The sequence below is a fragment of the Haliotis asinina genome, chromosome 1 (assembly GCF_037392515.1).
Source record: "Haliotis asinina isolate JCU_RB_2024 chromosome 1, JCU_Hal_asi_v2, whole genome shotgun sequence".
In the NCBI taxonomy this organism is placed as follows: Eukaryota; Metazoa; Mollusca; class Gastropoda; order Lepetellida; family Haliotidae; genus Haliotis; species Haliotis asinina.
The window spans coordinates 75,399,747-75,420,139 of record NC_090280.1 but is presented as its reverse complement, the minus strand read 5'-3'; the positions used below and the strand labels follow the sequence as shown (position 1 = coordinate 75,420,139).

Sequence of the window (20,393 nt, the reverse complement as noted above, 5' to 3'; positions counted from 1 at the left end):
AGATCCCACATTCCCAGGCACATTCGTTTATGCGAAAACCGCCTGAATAACTGAAAGCCTGGATTTAGTGCCATCCAACGAGGATACTATTCTGTTTTAAAATCCCTTCCAATACAGTGTAGTCATTTTGATTTGTCAATTACAATTCACTCCGTGTCAGATAGGCCTACCAATCATCACCAATATCCTGCTGACTGGTTATTAATCTGGATTAGCAGACTGTGTCATGTTTCACTTCACACAGTCAGCAAAAGATCAAAGCTTCATGCAAATAAGTGAGTCAATTTTGTGTTTTTGTGATGATTTAGCCTGTTGGCATAAAATTTACCATGACATATTCATTACGGAATAATTCATTCATAACTTTTATAATGTAAAATAAATAAAACTGACCAAAAGGTGAGACCTCCAGGGACTCAATGTACATAAATATGACAGCAGCAAGTAAATAATTGAGTCTGGACAAACCACAGATTGATTTAATCAGCATTCTATGTCAGTGTACAAGCATAAGCAATCAACCAATCTCCACGCTTTAGAATCTCAATCCAGACAATCTGCTAAAAAAATGATCAAAATCAGGGACTTAGGGTTTGATCCATCGAGACAGACTTACCAGAAGAGACCCTCCCAGGTTGGGAAGTAGGTCCCCTTGAAGAGTGTGTGTTCTAGGATGCCCTCTACTCCTCCCAGTGCCTGGATCATGTCTGTGCGGTAGTTGTTCAGGTTCCACAGCTTGCCGTCGTGGCGTTGATGGGTCCACCAGAAGGGGTTCTGTTTCAGGACCTGGTATTGCTTGAAGTCTGTTCTTACACGCCAGCCCTTATCGTAAGCAAGGGTGTGACGATCTTTTTGGAACAGTGTGTTTATACGAGGGATGCCACGGTCCCAGGAGTCCTCCAAATCCTCTAATGTCAGACGTCTGAAATGATATTACACATCCCCATCAGATCAGGTAAGAGGAAACACAGCATTTTTATCTATGAGTTAGTGACTGAGTGAGTTTGATCTTACACTTTTAGGAATTCTCAAACAATATAACAATATAACAGCGAGGGACACCAGAAATGGGCTTCAGACATTGTACCCATGTGGGGAACTGAACATGTGTCTTCTGTGTGATGAGCAGACACTTAAACCACATGGCTACCCCACCGCCCTATTACCTATCCATTAAATCAGTGAGTAGATTTGCTATCAAAAGTATTTCAGACATGCATCTGACTGTAACATTTACAGGAAGAAAGAAGATGTATAACAGGTAACTGAAGTGGCCATTATGATGAAATTCATTTTGATAAAAACAATTGTGATGAAACCCATTGTGTTTAAACTCATTGTGATAGTACTGTCAGTACAAGGATTAAATCACACAAAGCTTGGTATTTAACCTATTATTTGCACTTAGTGGGGAGATAAACTGAGTGAAAAACCTATTCAAGTCTACTAGCCCACAGATGACACATTCACAATTTGTTGTGTTTTCGTGTTATTATACAGGAAGCAGTTATTTTATTAGGACAAGCATAAGAGTGCATCTGCACTGGATACTGAAAATGAGATGATCAACAATGGACCCACCTGTTCTGAGCATTTGCCTCCTGTCTCTTGAGCGCATACTCTGCCCACACTCGCTGGGAATCAATGAACTCACTCTCCCAAGGCATGATGTATCTGTAGATAAACAACACAAAAGTCACCAAATAATACAATCAAGCTGCATTAACTGATATAAAACACATCCACAGTTTTAGAGCTGCTCGGTTTCAACCTCAGTCACATACTGTCATTTAAATTGAAAATTGTAACTATGAATTGTATATTTATCATCCTCATCCTATCTCATGGAGTGTACACTTCACAAATTACAACAATTGCTCCAAGAAGAGAATGACTTGACAGATGAGTCACATGACCAATCAGGCAGCAGGCTGCATGCTTCTCAAGAGGCTGCCAGGCTCTCCAGGAACTGGAGCAGTGGGGAGTGTTTGGGTGAAAGGTTCAAGTGAGGCCAGAAACACTTGTTCACAGTTTCTCTCAACTCGACAGTCGAATATATAAGAGGGAAAGTACTTCATGAGATAGGATATGTTGAAAAATTTGTGCCTTATTAACAATACAGATACTGATCTAGTGAGATTGTGGTAAACCTACTTCGCTCTTTTAATCCGTGTGTGATCAACTGGGATCAGGGTACCAATCACTGTTCAACTAAACAGTACCATAGATTACTGCTCTCAAGTTCACGGAATCTTTAGAACTCTCTGGAATTTTAGGCCTGTTTGTATGCTTGAGTATATGCTACACAGTATCACTATTTTGGCTGTGCAATCAGTTAGATCAAGTTGGATCTCACTGTACTAACTCCATCAGTCAAAGGGCAATCTGTGGATGTTTCTTAACACATTAAGAAAATTAAACTTGGAATGAACTGAATGAGCTTTGCCAAACAACATTACTCATAACATCAAAGTTTAGGCTTTGACTGGAAGCATTTGGACTTCTGCAACCTTTTAAATTTCACTGTGTCCATGGTCAATTCTTATGCGAAAAGGATGCAGGAATTCACATCCTGTAAGTCCCTACTTCCACCAGAGCACATACCTGTACAAGTTTGGAATGAGCTGATCTTCATCGTGACTCATACCCGAGCGGAAGTGAGTGATCCCCACATCAGTCTGTTTGGACCATCTCAGATCAGACTGGGGGATCAACACGTGGCCCATGGACAACATCCCCAGGCCTCCAAGTTCCTTAGGGGTGTAGAACACCACTGGAGGGAAACGACTGGGCATTTTGGAGTTCAGACCGATCTTGATACGTGTCTGGATCTTGTTTTCACATTTGACTAGCAGATCTAGGAGTTCCTGTGTGTTCACAACAGCTTCACGGAAATAGGTCATCAGACCAATGAGAGCTGTGTTCCATTTGTTGACAATCTGGAAAATGAGGTCATAAAGATTCTAAATGAAGGCTGTGAGAGAAATTATATGATCATGATATGACGACATACTGGGTGAATAACATACTGGGTGAATATTGTTATTCAGTGCACAGTTATCCATCTTCACGGTGGTAGTGTTTACAGACCCTGGAATTCCACAGAAGGATCAAATACACTAGCAACTAGACAGAATTCATTCATCAAGCTCAGTTTATTTACAACATTAAACCCCACAGAATACAGACCAGACATAGAATTGTCATGAATGGAATAAACAACGTGTACTTTTCTGGTGATGAGTCCGTCTGCCAATCTAATATGCAGTGAGACATACTGGAAACATGCATGTGTAAGAAAATATCTCTCAGACTCCAGGTGACCTCACAAACAATCAGATATATGCTTGTCATTTTGTCATCACAGAGATAAACTCTATCAAGCATGATAAAGCATGTTCAGGGTTTGAAAAAGGTAAGAATGTGCAGTTCTCATTCATGCTGGCCAGACTTCTCTTTGTCTCTTTTCTCACCTTGGTAAATGTCGTGGATCCTGATGCCATGAGGATCTGTCTAACTCTGTTGTGGAATCTCTGCATGGATTCTTCATCAACCCGCAGGAAACACTGGGCTGTACGCTCTTTGGTAACCTGCAATAAATAATTATGCCATCACCAATATAACATCCTCAATAAACTGACTGATAAGACCAAACAAACAGGGGCAGAAACTACCTCATCACAAAACCTTTACATTGTATTTCAAAATTAAATTTTACCTGTCAATGATGTCTGACTGGCAACATTTCAGAAAAATGAAGGATTCCAATCTTCTAATTATGGCCTATGTTCTTGTTGATTAAATCTCCCAATAAACAATACCCACAAATTTAGGAAAACTTTCATACGATAATTCTGTGAATATAAGGGACAAGATAAAGAAATGCCAATGTCCCTTCTGAACAATTCTATGGTAGTGAACGAGTGATAGGTTCAGAGCATAATAGAACAGAACAGTAAATTTTGGAAAATTAAAGACGGGGTAATCTCCAACCCACCTCATTCTGCAGATTCCACACTCCGTCCTTATGTGTGAACTCCTCGTGAGTGGTACGGCACTTGGGCAGGATGCGGCACTCAAAGCCGCACATGTTGAACAAGAGGTTGGGGTTGTCCTTGCTGTACACAGACACAAAGCTGTTCTCCCACTGTATCGTGGTCACAGATCTTGGCAGACGGTTCTTGATGTCCCAGAATACAGCACGACCCCTTGAAGAGATTTACAATGAAAACAATGCAGTAAGACACCAGCCAGGTTTGGATGAGTGAGTGAGTGAGTGAGTGAGTGAGTGAGTGAGTGAGTGAGTGAGAGAGTGAAAGGCTAGAGCAGGTTCACTGCATGATGAAGAATTAATTCCGCACACGCTTTGCTCATAAGACTCTCACATGATCAAACTTGATCGCAGACAACTTAATGCCCCTTTGCTCACAATGGCAAGCGCTAGTGGGCGGCATTCATATACACCAATATGGATCAAGCGTCAGGTCAGTGCTCAACTTATCATTATTTGCTAGTATATGGTGACGTTCTGTAACATTCCAGTCAGGACTATACAATCAAGTGAGCATTAGACTACGCAATTAGGAACTGATGACATTTCTCAATTCTTGAGGAAATGTTGTAAAACACACAGCTCACAAGCATATCATTACTTTGGTAGAACTCATGGACAATATGGGAAAATCTTGAATTATACTTTAGAATCTATTATCTTTTAATCCTGACACAACATGGCACAGTGAATTATGATGCCACAAATACTGGGCCTCATTCTTAATTATGCGAGATAGAAGTTCAAGGCTTATCTGGAAATTTCTTTTCCAAATACAGCTGTGTGTAATTACAGTTCTGTAACATGCTTACATCTTTTAGTCTGCAACCAATGAAAATCTCTGTCAAAATCAGCTGCCGAAACTATTTATGCAACAAGTTTAATCCATTATGTCAATGTTCACAATGACTGATGTGAAAAATACCCATCTCCAACATGCACAGGGTGCTACCTTGTCTTTCTGAGGAACAGTTAGGTAGAAAATGATTGTTTACACTTACAGATTAACATCATGCTTCATGAGCCTCATCCTGGAGTCTCGTGGCCAGCACTTCTTGTTGTTGTAACCCACTATGTTCTCATTGTTGGGATCAGGATGTTCAGTCAGGTAACGTTGGATCAGGTCACGTGCTTCCTCTGCAGTAAATCTTTAAAGAAAACATAGAAATGAAACTGTCTGGTATGGTAGAAAGTACATGAAAATACAAAGTTCCTGGAGATGCATTAGAAGTTGCAATCAGAAAAATATGATATGGTATTTTCAAAAAATAACTTTGAAAAGGAAAGAACAGGCCCTATCAAGAAAACCTCTCACTTATTATGTACAAACAATTACGACAGTTACTAGACAATATCCATTATAATACATACCTGAAGTAGATGTGTATTCGATCGATGTATCTGGAGAAAAGCCGTATAGGATGTGCTGTCTCTGTTGCCACATCCTACATTAGAAAGAGACAAGTGAAACTGAGTGAGTGAGTGAGTTTAATTACACACCACACTGCAATATTCCACCTATATGGTAATGGTCTGGAAATAATCAAGTCTGGACCAGGCAATCCAGCCACAGACAGCAAGAACATCAATCTACGCTTTAGTCTATGATGACGCATCACCAAGTAAGCAAACCTGGGCCCTTATTCTCGAAACGTTTGTAGCCCTAAGAATTCTTAACTTTGATCGTAGTCAATGTGTTAAGAATGGGCGTAAGAAGTTGCTTAAGAAGTTGTAGGGCTACGAATGTTTCGAGAATGGCTAGCCAGATCACTCAATGCCATTAGTCATCTCTTATGACAAGAGTGTGTTACAGAAGATCAATTCTAACGCAGATCTTCATATGGATTATAGGCAGCTTTCTTTCATACAGCAGTTATATCATGGCATGGTACATCAATGTTGAACATTATCCAGAGATGATGGTACACTTATTTGTCAAGTCAAACCTCCAAGCAGTTAACAAAGGAATGTCAAACTGGGATTCAAACCTATCTTGTTTAAGTTCAAATTGCTGAACAAGACAACTTGATTATCACTACCCCAAGTGAGTGAATTTTGTGTGCCTCAAAAGTAACACTAACCCTGCTTTACACATTTAATTACAAGTTGAGGGTTCGAGTTTCAAGTGCATGGGCACAGAATAGTCACTGAAATTCACAAAACCCTGAAAAGCATCAGCAAGGAAGAGCAAACTTATACACATGCATTATTATTCTCTGGTGTACTGTTATCTTCAGTTGCTACCAGTACACATGTGACATTTCATCTGTTATCTACGAGTTTCTCATACCTGGAATGTGAGGAAGTCATTTGGCATCGTTGGAGGGCCGGACATCTCACTGGCTCTGTGTAGGCCGAGGACAAGCAGGTCTAGGATCAGCCCGTAGAACTGTACGATGAATGATGCAAACTGCAGACCTCGGATGATACCGTATGAGTTGGTGTGATTCATATCCTGCAAGGAAAGAGGACCATGGTTACTGCTAGCAATTTTCACTGTGTACATAACTTGCAATGAAAAATATGAAGTGGCCTGTTCAGAAAAGGTTTCAGCACAAAATCAACAAATGTTCCTATGTTTTTGAGAGAACTACAAATGAGTGAATGAGTGAGTGAGTGAGTGGGTGAGTGAGAGTGAATGAGTGATTGAATTTAGTTTTACGCCGTTTTTAGCAATATTCCAGCAATATCACAGAGGTGGGTGGGGACATCAGAAAATGGGCTTCACACATTGCATCCATGTGGGGAATTGAACTCCGGGTCTTCGGCGTGATGAGCGAATGCATTAACTACTCAGCTACCCCACCGCCCCCAGAACTACTGATGTTCTATTGAACAAAGTGTATGGGCAAGAGAGAGTGAGTTTGGTTTAATGTAACCCTTAACAGTATTTCACTGCATGTTAGCTTACTGTGAAAGCAGAGCCCACAAATATGCACATTTTAGCTTTCTACCACTTCGGTGATAAAAGCATGAAACATGATGTATTCAAGCGAAGTTCATAGGTAGCTGGCATACCCAGGGGAAGCAACTCTGCACTGAAAAATTATCTCTCAGACTCAAGGTGACTTCACAAACAATCAGATATATGCTTGTCATGTTTGTCATCATGGAGATGTACTCCTCATCGAGGAACAATGTGACTACACCACACGAACCAATCACTGCATCTAGGACAAACCTAGGTTGCAATCTTCTTTTTCTAACCCATAATGATTACCGATATGACCCTACAATGATTAATGATATTAACCCACAATGATGAAAATTGTGCCATCAATATGGTACACCAACTTTAGTGAATAAAGTATTGATTCTCACAGTTAATATGTAATGTTTTAAATGACTGTTATGTTCTGGACGCTATTTGGTTAGTTATCAATGCCACCACTCACCAGGGGTGGGAAACAATCATTTCTTTCAGATTTTTAGCATTTTTGCTTGAAGTTTCCCAGTATTTATTGGTTACCAATTACTATGATCTATATACTACTGTCTGGAACAACCCATAACACAGAAAATCAGAAACTATCACTGAACATCTATGACAACAGCAAGAGTGTGGGTATGCTTTTACACAGCTTTTTGGCTTCAGACATTGTACCCATGAGGGGAATCAAACCAGGGCCTTCGACATGACGAGTGAACATCTCAAACATTCTGCTCCACTGCCCCTTTAAGGTAACAGTAAGTAAATGAGTGAGATTAGTTTTATGCCGCACTCAGCAGTATTCCAGCTATATGGCAGCTGTCTGTAAAGAATCGAGTCTGGACCAGACAATCCAGAGATCTGTGCAATTGGTAACCGATGACGTGTCAACCAAGTCAGTGAGTCTAACCAACCGATCTTGTTTGTTACTTCTCATGACAAGAATAGTCACCTTTTGTGGACAGCACGGGTTGCTGAAGACCAATGAGACATGGTCAAGTCAGGATTCCTACCTTATAGTTGATGACAACATTGTTCTTGGCTGTCATGTAATCAGCTATGTTGTGGTCCACGATGAGACGGAGCAGCCTGTTGAGTAGCGTCAAGTCAATTTTCTCGTACATCTTCTCAAAGTGGGACTCCAGCATGACGTTACACTCTCCCTCACTTGTGTCCCACACATCCTGGAGGTTGTTAATACCTGTAACAACAGACACCATATACGTAACCTCATCACCTCAACGGTGGCCCACGTTTGCCTAACTGGCAGTCCCAGCATATTTGACTTATTTCTCAAATAATGCACGATTGGCCTGCTGGTTGAAATTGAGCAAGTAAGTTGAATTAATACTGCTTTTAGCAATATCACAGCATTGGAGAACAGAAATGGATGTCACATAGTGTATGTATGTGGGGGAATCAAGTCCAGATTTTCAATGTGATGTGCAAACCCTTCCAACCAAAGAGTTTATCGATACCTTCATTCTAACTATAAACTGTACCTTTTAGCTCTTGATGACTAGACTTATTGCACAGTGAGTGAGTGAGTTTAGTCTTATACCACTTTTAGCAATATTCCAGCAATATCCTGAAGGGGGACACTAGAAATGGGCTTCAAACATTATGTGCATGTGGGGAACTGAACCTGGGTCTTTGGCGTCAGAAACCAATGCTTTAACTACTAGCCAATCACACTGCCCCCTCCCCTTCAGCGTGAGATGTTTTCACTCAGAAATCGATACCTATTTCATATATGTCTACAGCTGTGGAAGAAATAAATTAGAGATACAGGCCGATTAGCACCAGAAAAACTGTCATGGATAGCAATTTTCATGGTACGTTGTTCCGAGTGTGTATTTTCTGTATATTTTGTTATTAATTCAGTATTAATTATTATTGGGTCACAATGTTTGGTGTTTTGAATAGTAACTATTATGGGTCACATTTCGTTTTAATATCTGGTCAACACTTTTAGCATTCTGGCATTCCGGAATTTATCTGCTCCTAGTTTTCGATGTTCAGTTCTGGGATACTGTTTCAAGACCATTCTACAGTGTTGACGATGTTCGTTTGAGCCCGAACTTTTGGGAAATGACTTTGTAAACATATAAAAAGGCTGGTTGCCGTGTTGAGGGTGACACTCACACTGACATTCATTCATATTTCCTGGATATACTGCCAACACGCTTGAAATCCTGTCAACGCCTGAACCTACATTATCTGCTGTCACACCCATCGCTGTGTTTACATTTTGCCATAGCTGTTCCCTCTCACACCAAGACTTTGGTGAGTTTGCTATATTGTATTTTGTGACCCATTGACTTAGATTTTGTCTCTCTTGAATTGTACCTGAAATCTGCATTGTTATATTTACTTGTGACTTTGTATACCTTGCTCTCGTTACATAATACAGAATTTGAACGTAAACAACTTGTCTTTGTTCTGTGTTGCTGGTTCACAGGGGATTTCGTAAATAGTCTGTCACGGTAAATTCTTAACCGTAACAACGTATATAGGATTTCTCCAGAAATCAGAGGTACTCACCCTGGCACCACTTGTACACCAAGAGTGGCGGAGGTTCAGAGTCCGAGGGCTTACTCCACGTAGGGAAGAGTCGTCTCTTGTCAGCCTCATACCACAGGTACTGATCCAGATAGGCGTCTGTAATTTTCTCTAATGGTTCCACATCGTACACTGGGATCAGGTGACTGTACAGGTCCATGAACTCAATACCAACCTGATAACAGTAACAGTCTAAACTACAGCAGCAGCAGCAGCAAAATTTCAAGTAAATAACACCAAAGTGATGCCACAGTGACCTATACAGAACAGTTGAGAGTTTGGATACTGATCTGTGCAATGAGAGCACTAGCGCAACAGTGATAACTGCTCTACTTCAGCATACATTTCTCGTGACTTCTGATCTTATTCGCTTTCAGAATTTAATGTAATTTGGTGTAAACATCGTACACTCAGCCATTTACCAGTTATCTGATCTGTACTTACTTCTTTAAAGGCTCTCTGTGTGAGGAGATGACGCTTGATTCTGGACAAAGCTTCATGAGGATTATCATAGGCCTGCTCAATCAAACCCAACTCCTCTCTCTGGGATTGATTCAATCGACTCTTTACACTGGAACAGAGATCGTAAACTTAGCAACAGAATTAACCTGAAGATCTTTAGCTGAAGCTCATCTGAAGTGGCAAATCCTTAACATTTAAACCTAAGCCCATTCAACCATTTTTTTTTTTCAATCGAGCCTAATGGCCAAGTCTTTATGGATAAATCTTCTCTTAATTCTTTCTTAATTTTTTGACAGACGTTTTGGGGTCATTTTAGACTAGTCCAATGGCATTTAAAAAAAAAAAATAACAGGTGGATATATAACACAGAAAAAACAGTTTACATGTACACATTTATCAGCAAACAATACAAGATGCTTGTACTGTTTTCTTTTTCAAAGACAAAGACACTGATATTTCAGCTTTATTACATCTGTCTGTAAACCTAAAATCAGAATCAGACATACCTAGGTTTGACATTAGGTACACAGTCAATGGCATCAGGATATTCTGAGACAGAACTCAACTAGGTGACCAACTTAGGTGAGGTGAAATGGAGTTTATCATTGTACTTAAGAATATTTCGCTCATACGACGATGTGCATGCACGTGTATGTGTGTTTTTTTCAACGAGTTCAGATTTAAGCTGGTAAAATAATGCTAGCTAATGGAGATATCATGTCACAGTTAAGAATGAATCCCCCACTCACATTATACTGACTGCAAGGTAACCAGTCCTTGTTGTACCCATTAATACCAATTAGCAGGCAGGGAGCAACCAGTACCATATTTCAACATCTTTTGGTATGATGTGTCTGGGGATTGAACCCACGACCCTCCACACACGGGGCAGATGCTCTAACCACTACAGCATGGAGGTGCTTGGTCACCAAGTTAACCTAGGTTAGGTTGGTCACCTGTGATAAGTAATAGTTTTGGGGAGTATTGAGCCCAAATCCTCACACAAGATGTTTACATCACTATCTCACCTGTATGCCTCCTTCAGTCTTTCCAGAGCCAGGATGAGGAGCTTGGTGTCATGTTTGTATGACAGAGGAGGGAAGGGGATGGGTGAGAAGCGGCGAGATTCCAGCCAGTGGACCATGGTGGTGTAGATGGCCACAGCCTCCTCAGCAGTGATGTATGGGCCATCCTACAACATGACACAACACACTAGCATCAACACATCCAAAACTAGAATAATTAGATGTCTTCTAACATTACATTCCAAATTTAGGCCTCTAAATAGCTTCCTATCTTTACTTTTACCTCATGACAATGTAAAAGGGAAATACCTCAAATGATGATCGAAACCAAAATACTGCACACTTTGACACACAAACATAGAGAAAGGACACAGAAAAATATTCCATGTGTTTTAACATAAGGGAGGCACAATATTTTTTATTGTACTGATAACACATCTGTGATTTTGCTAAGTATTTGGTTGTTTCTTTCAGAGAACTCACAAGCATCATTTCATCCAACAGTCCATATGATCAATGATCCAGGCTCTAATAAACTATCAAAACGTACAGTCCTCTACATGATTTCTTCACAGGACCCTCATATTACATGCTGGAATCTCAAATAGTAATAATTGGGGATCCAAGTTTGTGAGTCAAGGCAAAATCATTTTGACGCTATACAAGGCTTTCTGGCTGCCTACTCGAGTACAATAAGAGGCCACATATCATTTCGTACCTTCAGGTAGTTGTGCTGTCGTTCCTGTTCAGCCTTCAGATAAAGACGGGTCAAGCGGCCAAGGTTCTTTTTGCAGACAGTTTTGTCAACCTGTTGAAATCATATTCTCTATGAACACTGGGACACATACAATCATTGACAGACCAAGCAATTACAAACGTCATAGGTGAAGGGATTTCCAAATAAACATCAACTATGATGATCAAATGTATACCTGATGCATTGACAGTAAAGTGTTTCGATAGTGTCATATTCCTAAGCTACGGTTTACAATATGTTTCCGACAATAAAAGATTACCATGTTTCCATATATTTTCCCTTCAAGTTAATTATCACAAACTGTTCAGCCTAAACTAGATATGTCTGTTTGTTGCTTATCATCACACTTGACAATACTCTAGCAATATGACAACAGTGTGTAAACATGAAAGTCTCTACCTCAATCCAGAGATAGAGGTGGTCAGGTTAAATTTTTTTAACGTTGTACTTAAAAATATTTCACTCACATGACGACGTGCATGTGTATGGTTTTCTTGTATTTATGTGTGGCTGCTTGTACTAGCCCAGACTTAAGCTGTTTTCAGTGCTAGCTCACTGTGGTACCATGCTGCAGTTAAGCATGAATACCCTACTAAACCATATTATACTGACCAGTCCTTGTCGTACCCATTAATATCAAGCGCCAGTCAGGGACCAACGAATACTATATTCCATATTTTATCGTCTTTTAATATGATGCAGCGGGATTGAACCTGCAACCTTCTGCTCTCCGTCGGCCGCTCTAACCACAGAGATGGTCACAGACATCATGAGCATGTACTCCTTATGTACTCACCGTGGCTCCCCTTCTGATTCTCTCCCTGTTGTAGTGAGCTGTGTTTGTCCACCAGTCAGCCTTTGCCTTCACAAACCTCAGGATCATGTTTTCTATAGGGGTTGGCAATCCAGGAACCTAACAGTGACCAAAATATCAAAATTCACTTTGCAATTAAACAATAATGGAGGAATTCATTGTCTCAAGATCTCATTCATAAAACAGATTATGAAGTGATCAGGTAATATTTTTCCAATACTAAATTTCAGATTCATGCATTTGGATGAGTATGTATCTACTATCACTGGTTCAAGTAGCAGTCAGTGCACTCCATGCCATGTACACCCTGCTTTTCTGACACAATAGGGGTGACTAATGAGGTGGAAACAACCATTTGCAATAGGTTCTTCTCTCCTTGAATTGTCTTACTGGAAGTCATTTCTCAAGTGAATGCATAGTTTATAGGAAATAAAAACAGCTGAAGTAGTTTAAGTCTCTTTCAATAACTGAAAAGAAAAAGTTGAAACATAATATTGTTATTCACAATTTTAAACTCAAAAGTCACGTTCTGTGTTTACCGCATGCTTGTTGAAGAAGTAACAGGAGCAGATAACTCAAAAGTGAACAAATCTGGTACCTCTTGTACCTTTCAATTGTCATTTATCAACGGAAGTCAATGACTAAACTATTAATAGACACATACTATCATGTCAGTATCAACACATGAACCATTGTTTAGTTGCTATCGGAAAGTAAACAACTGCAATCCATCCATAGTCTGATGCATGGTTACATAACTAACTCTCACCTTCCATGGAATGTTGGCCTTCCAGCACCTCCAGGCTTCACTCAGATGCTGCAGGATGGTCCTGGCCTTATTCTGCTTGATTCCTTCTGGCATCATGTCAAGGATGTCGTGCATTACCTGAAAATGAGTAAATCTTAAAACATTCCACCACACATGTACACATTTAATTTTCTAGGTTGCCAAATAAGAAGTCTCTAATAATAAAAGGTAATTTTTCTCCTTGCTACTCACGTTACTGAAATATATTCCAGACTACTTCGATTGGAAATATATACCCCAAAATATGTACATTATCATCACAAATGAAAATGTTAACTACAAATTGTATTTCTAATACTCATCCTATCTCACTGTTTATACTCTATCTCTTATGATAGACAGCTGAGTGGAAATGAAGAGTAAACAACTGAGTGAGTGAATAAATATTTAACGTCACATCGGCAATATTGCAGCCATATCATGATGAGAACATACGTGACATTAAAAACCAAACATATGTGCATATCATGAAGAACCTGTCGACGAAGGACAGTAAACTCACTAGACTATCACATTTAGTATTTAAAACTAGCGTGGAAACTTAAAAAATAATATGAAGAGTAAACAAAGTCTCTTGTACAATTCTCCTGAACACTACCCACTACTACAGTTCCTGGACAGCCTTTCAGCCTCTGTAAAGCATGTACACACTCCAGTTTACCACATGGTTCCTTAGTCTGATGACTGTCCTCACAATCATGAGAGAGCACAAACCATGGGATAAGATTTGGAAATCCTCAAACTTCATGACAGCAACAATCTACAGGTGTGTTACTTACAGCAGCTCTCAACTCAAGATCAAAGTGACTCTCCACTCTCTGTTTTGTGACAGTCTTGGCCACGCCTTTGGAGTGTCGCCCCTCGAACTGACGGGACAGCAAGTTGCCAAGCCATCGCTCCAGAAGGGGTGTGATTCCACGCATGAAGAACAGCCACACCCTCCAACCTGGTGCCCAGATCCCACAGCCTGGACCCTTGCCCACTGGGCCCTGTGCACAGACAGCAGCAGTTAGTGGGTTAATGTTTACATTCATATATCACAGACTATAATTCAGTTCATATAAGTAATGACTTGACTAGCTGCATGGTGACCATGTTCACGACTGGGTTTTGTCTACGTGCAAATGGGCACAGAGATAAAAATAGCCAAATAGAAGCCGTTGTCTGATTGGTTAAATCTATTTAACCGTCTCGCATTTGATTGGACTGTCATTGGTTGCTCAAAGGTTACCTGACGCGACCTTCTACTAGGTTTTGTAAGACTCAGTGGTGGAGTGAAACGAAATACACTGAGACTAAGTTTACTTAGACTGGGAACAGAACCAACCAGGTCTAGTTCTTTATGGGAACTTCCAGCTACGCAAATAGCTGTCAGATGAAGTAAACAATATTCATCTGATTTACCTTGTGTAGTTTCAAGATATCATCAATTTACAAGCAAAGGTTGCCACTGGTAAAACTCATAACCCAGATGTCAATTTCATCAAATTTTCCACAAGAATATTTCAGTAGACATAAAGTTTGACATGTATAGGTGGATGTGTGTAAAATTTCAACAAAACTTAAAAGAAGCAGGCAGCAAGAAATAGTGTTCAGATTTCATATATCCTTGTTTGTTATATTAATAACAACAGTATTAGGTAAAAACAGCTGCAGTTTCTACTCACTGTGTTGAACCTGTAGTAGATGAGATGCTTCAGATCTTTACACATCCTGATCTGCCTCATCAGCTTGTACTTGTATCGGTACATGCCTGTCAGCTGACCAACATGGGCAAACACGTACTGGATACCATCAGACAGCTACAAAACAACAGAGTAAAGGCCTCAACATATCCGGGAAGATCAAATTCTAAAACAGAGACATGAATTTCAACAGCCCCTGCCAGAGTGTCCTCTTATCGTTTGGTTGCTGTTTCAGTAATGGTTTGAGAGAAAATCTGTCCTCAGTGGGGATGCCATGCAGTAAGTCAAGAAAAAAATGACAAAGGCCATAATTGTGTAACAAATTGTAACATGGTTACTCAGGAATTGTTTCCATTTTTGAACCCCATCAAGGCATTCATGTCCTGAAAACATAGACATTTCCTATCCATACACAGTTTTTGAGAAAACGGACGGACGGAGCTCAAATCTATATCCACCCCTCACTTAATGGGGGATAGTAATGAACTCATTGCTTAACACCTCCAACACAGGGTTCTTACACCAAATTGACAAGGTCAGTTATCATGCTGGACTAGAAGATGTTTAGTTCTATGCCACACTCAGCAACAACTCAGCACTGTCTGTAAATAATTACGCCGGTACCAGATAATCCAGTGATAAATGGGCATGGAATGGAACACGATGATGTCAACCAAGACCACCCGATCCCATCAGTCGCCTCTTACGATAAGCATGGGTTACTGAAGATCAATTGTAACCTGGATCTTGCTTGACTAGATGGAAAGGATGTGCAGTGGCCTGTATATTTCTAGTTCACCTTCCCCGAAAAACATGCCATGAAAACTATTAAATGGAAAATTCCATGCTGGCTATCAACCCCATGCTGGCTATCAATCCCATGCTGGCTATCAATCCCATGCTGTCCCCTGATCCTACCTGGAAGGCATCAACATTGCCCAGTCTGTACTGTACATGGCTGTCCACCACAAGCTTGGTCAGACGCAGGATCTCACGACACAAGTGAAAAGCATTTCCAAAACGGGACTTCTTTCTTTCCTGTTTGAAAAAAAAAAGACAGAACATAAACTAGTATTTCTACATAACACAAAAACTCACTTAATAATGCTGAAGCTCAGGAAGTCCTAGAACCAATACCGAGTTATATACCTTATTCACAAACAAAAGGGGATTTCACTAAGGTCTAAATGATTAAAATTCCAATAAATTTAGACAAAATTGTCATTCTTAACTGTTATCTGGGATTATTTATATATCAAACTTATCAGAGGCTATTCAAAATATCCCAATCAAGACAACACAGAAAAAGCCCTTTAAGTCTTGTGGAGTTGAGTCATATAAAACAGTCCAGTGGCATTACCTTTGTGGTGAGAGTCTTCACCGGCTTCAGATTAAAGTTGTAGTCCAGATGAAGATAGTTGAGGTTTTTACGATGGATGAGGAGGTTGAGCATGTTGTAACCTTGGCGACAAACCTGCAAGCCAACCTCTACCCAGTCAAGCTGTGTGGTCTGGAAAAACTTTGTAGCTTTGAAGGATCTGAACAGGTACCTGAAACACGAAGGTTAAAATATGAGAGGGTTTGAAGATACGCTTAGACACATGAGAAATGTCCCAGCATGGTTTTACACTGATTGTCTATATCATGGAAGGGAGCACAAAACTTGACTTTAGTGGACTCAAACCTGCCCTTCTGCTGATGAGCAAACACTTTATCCGCTGGAGTATTCACAACAAAGGAACATGACAAATGACATTCCCAAATTACATATATGGGAACAGACCCTTGGATCTCTGATTTCAATGGACAATAAAGCTGGTGGCTGAACAATTTGCTTAAAGGTCAATTTAGTCACATCATACATATGCAGGTATAAATCAACAATCACCAAGTGACATGTGGTACATTGTCATTTCTACATGATGGCAAGGTAAAGAAACTAGCATGCCATATATTGCGACTTACCTCTTCTTCTGAGCCTTGGGTGGCTTGTGTTTCAGGGCATTCAGAACGTAGTACTTGAGCAGCTTCTGGTAGGACACTCTCACCTTCACTGGCATACCGGCTGGACAGTGCTCTCTGTACCTGAAGGAAGAAATATTCAACAGTTAGACAATATCACCCACCTCCCCTCTCTTAATGAGCAGTCACACAAAATTCATTTCTTCCCAAGAAGAAATTCTGGTTCTCACAAATAAATAAACCTATATTTTCTCAGACAGGTTCAGTGATGGCTACATGAAAATCTATACTCAATATTGTGTCATTCAGTGGGGGTTTTGAATAGATCAGTTTGCCATTTCTGTTGGATTTTATCGGCTGGTCGACAATAAACAGAAAGTGATTGCTGTTAAGAGCCTGATGAGAATCTCACATCTATTTGTTAGGATGAAAAAGACAAGAACAGTCCGGGAAAAAAAAGAAGTCATCAATAATATCCCCAGCAATGTCAAAATACCCTTCATGAATACTAATATGTCTACCAGTCATGATGATGTCAAATGTTTTGATGTGTTTATAGGAAAGTGGAAGAACAGAATTGAAAGGCTTTAAGTTCTGCTCAAGAAAGGAACACTACAACAAAACTCAGCTAAAGCCAAACTTGTTGGCATGGAAGCACAAAAACATTTTATTCAGAAATTCGTTACTACCAACAGGTACCAGTACACAACCAAATCTATCTTTGTGCCAAGTTTGCTGAAGAAGTAGTGAACGTTTTGAAGTTCTGGTCCAGAAAAGACGAATGTGCATGGATACATTTTAATACACCCCCCTCCACACCATGAGCATGAAACATTTCAGTTTTAATAACTTGATTCATTAAATTTTCAGCAAGATAAACCTTCAAACAATAAATCAAAAACAATAGCAACTTCCTACCAGTTTTTGACAATAGGGACATCCATCGCCCGTCTGCTCCTTCCGGACCGGAGGTTGAAAGGTCGAGGTGCCCACAGCAGAGCAATGCCATTGGCTGTGTTGTCAGTGTACAGCGGGGTTTCAGCAAGGAATGGCTGTACAAATTCAGGCAGCTCAAACTCTTCATCATCGTCAGGCAGAGGCTCCGTACCCTGTGAGAAGATGACCTGTTAGTGTCTCTACTCATCATTAGAAAAAAACATTGAGCACTGTGCAGATTAAAACTGGCTTGGTTATGCAAAATAGGCTTATAAGATTTTGGGTTCAATTTATCAAAAACCAAAGCCACTTTACTTTTGATATCTACTAATAAATAGTGCAAGGCATCTCTGTACATTCAACTGCTAATGGAGGTGATTTACTTCAGGCAAAAACTTTGGATCAGACAAGACTTGAACTGACATTCATGGAAAAAGAAAGGGAACCCATTAACCCACATTAAATTGAATATCAAATCCGTCACTAGTAACACAAAACAGTAAACACTGCTTAAGGTCATGACCTCCACAAGACTGATAACATCAGAATCAAGTGCATCATTTGGATATGTCTTGTTAATCTTGGTTGTAGCTAAAAACTTCACAACTGTCAGCTTTCCTTCCTGTATTACCTTGACTGTGTTCCTGTGCGAGATTGGATTTATGAGCGGATCAAAGTAGAATGCCGGCAAGTCAGGGTCCTCCGTCTTGATGAACACAACATTGGGGGTATGGTACCTGAAACAGCCATTATCATGTATTGTTCGAAAAAGAGAGGATACTGGACAACTGCTAACATAGTTAATCTACATGGTTCACACAAAACATCAGCCGTAAAGTTGTGCTACACGTTCAGCAGGTGACTGCACTGACTCTGTGCTGCCAACCAATATACCATGCAGCAGGTCTTATATATCATGACTTGACACAAGGAATCATGGACTACTGTCATGCCTCCTTCAATGTCTCATGAAATGACAAAATTACTGATCACACTATCAACACGCTCAAAGCTTTCACCGAAGAACAATTTTGGAGAACAAACCTCAAAAGCCTGTAAACAGTAAAAGACACCACTTTTGAGTCTGATTGCACTGGTACTATTTCAGTATGTAATATTTATATTGAATTTGTTTTATTCAGAAGTGTACCCACTCAAAAATTGACTTCAACCTGCACTAATAACTAAGTTAGACTTTGTAACAATGGGTTCCACCTGTGCAAGTAACAAAACACTAAATTGAGCCCTGTAACTTAAACACTATGTACATACCATGACAGATGCACCTGGAATGGGATGTTGTTGAACAAGTAGGGGAAGGCAATTCTGTACTCTGTTCTCACTGGCTGCCGGATGATGATCTTGTTGATGTCATTGAACTCATTCCAGTCCTCATCACTGCAAAACAATTGTTATCATTGTGAGCAGGCTTGGAACAAGAGTCATCAAAAGATGACAAATCCTCCAGGCCCAACAACTTTGAAAGAACAAATCATCTGACTGTCAAGTCCAACCTGAATCTTTAACTTGATTTTGTTTTAGACTAAGTCAAAATCGTTTCCACTGAAATCATGACAAATACAAATGTCAAAACTCTGCAAATAGCAAAAGGCACCACTTTATCATGTTCTGTTTCATGTATCTGCCAGGTTTTGTTGAAAGATATTAAACAGGTTTCTAGTTGTGCTCTGGAAATGAAGTCAAACCCTTCCTTTTGAGACAGTCCAAAAGTTTCCATGGAAACCAAGAAATGTAAAAATTTTGAAAATCTGCAAATAGCAAAAGGCTTCATTTTAGTTTCTGTTTGACATAACTGCCAATTTTAGCTGAACAATATCAAATTTTTTTGTGTTATGCTCCAGAAACAAAACTACATCTCCCCACATTACATGCTGCTGGGATAATAATTGATAATTTGCTGCACCATCACTCCAAGAGGAAAACATTTACTTACTGCATGTCCTTATCTTTGACCAGAGGCTCAAACTTGGGTCCACCAGGGATAGCCAAGTTGAGAGCTTTGGCTGTGAAGAAGGATTTGAGGTCGAACAGATAGAAGTAGTTCCTGTCGACCAGATCAGTGAGCAGCTGATTAGCCAGTCGATACAGCACAGACAGCTGGGGTAGCGTCAGGTTCCACTTCCTGTAAGTTGTCCCGTTCACGTGTCTGGAGAGAAAATGAGCATCAACACTGAATATAGCAGATATAGAAGAGATGCTATGTATGCTGTGCCATTCATGTTATGAGAAAAAAGGAACACAGAAAATGAGTAAAGCAAGCAAGAAAGGTGACAACCTCCACCACAATCACACATAGAAACCATCAACAGCTTTCATAACTACAAGTTTTACTGCTATAACAGAATATATCTTACTAATTCTTAACCACACATATCAATTCC

General features: G+C 40.0%; 1 protein-coding gene and 1 non-coding gene across 2 annotated transcripts in view; both read right to left on the bottom strand.

The window, feature by feature from the left end:
• The window catches only part of LOC137297202 (pre-mRNA-processing-splicing factor 8), a 42,055-nt gene that overhangs the window by 12,841 nt on the left and 8,821 nt on the right, over positions 1 to 20,393 (bottom strand). The window contains exons 6-29 of the mRNA XM_067829218.1: positions 19,946 to 20,158; positions 19,264 to 19,389; positions 18,623 to 18,728; positions 17,974 to 18,164; positions 17,059 to 17,178; positions 16,454 to 16,643; positions 16,012 to 16,131; positions 15,076 to 15,210; positions 14,188 to 14,397; positions 13,370 to 13,486; positions 12,583 to 12,699; positions 11,748 to 11,837; positions 11,033 to 11,196; positions 9,987 to 10,113; positions 9,525 to 9,717; positions 7,994 to 8,181; positions 6,342 to 6,506; positions 5,423 to 5,496; positions 5,053 to 5,199; positions 3,998 to 4,208; positions 3,474 to 3,590; positions 2,605 to 2,939; positions 1,582 to 1,674; positions 617 to 922 (exon numbers count right to left, since the gene is read on the bottom strand). Coding sequence (XP_067685319.1) covers positions 617 to 922; positions 1,582 to 1,674; positions 2,605 to 2,939; positions 3,474 to 3,590; positions 3,998 to 4,208; positions 5,053 to 5,199; positions 5,423 to 5,496; positions 6,342 to 6,506; positions 7,994 to 8,181; positions 9,525 to 9,717; positions 9,987 to 10,113; positions 11,033 to 11,196; positions 11,748 to 11,837; positions 12,583 to 12,699; positions 13,370 to 13,486; positions 14,188 to 14,397; positions 15,076 to 15,210; positions 16,012 to 16,131; positions 16,454 to 16,643; positions 17,059 to 17,178; positions 17,974 to 18,164; positions 18,623 to 18,728; positions 19,264 to 19,389; positions 19,946 to 20,158 — 3,855 coding nt within the window. The remainder of the gene's footprint in view (positions 1 to 616; positions 923 to 1,581; positions 1,675 to 2,604; positions 2,940 to 3,473; positions 3,591 to 3,997; positions 4,209 to 5,052; positions 5,200 to 5,422; positions 5,497 to 6,341; positions 6,507 to 7,993; positions 8,182 to 9,524; positions 9,718 to 9,986; positions 10,114 to 11,032; positions 11,197 to 11,747; positions 11,838 to 12,582; positions 12,700 to 13,369; positions 13,487 to 14,187; positions 14,398 to 15,075; positions 15,211 to 16,011; positions 16,132 to 16,453; positions 16,644 to 17,058; positions 17,179 to 17,973; positions 18,165 to 18,622; positions 18,729 to 19,263; positions 19,390 to 19,945; positions 20,159 to 20,393) is intronic.
• On the bottom strand, positions 7,101 to 7,167 carry LOC137259014 (small nucleolar RNA SNORD27). Its single transcript, XR_010954686.1, has one exon. It is a non-coding gene; the product is annotated as a small nucleolar RNA SNORD27 (small nucleolar RNA).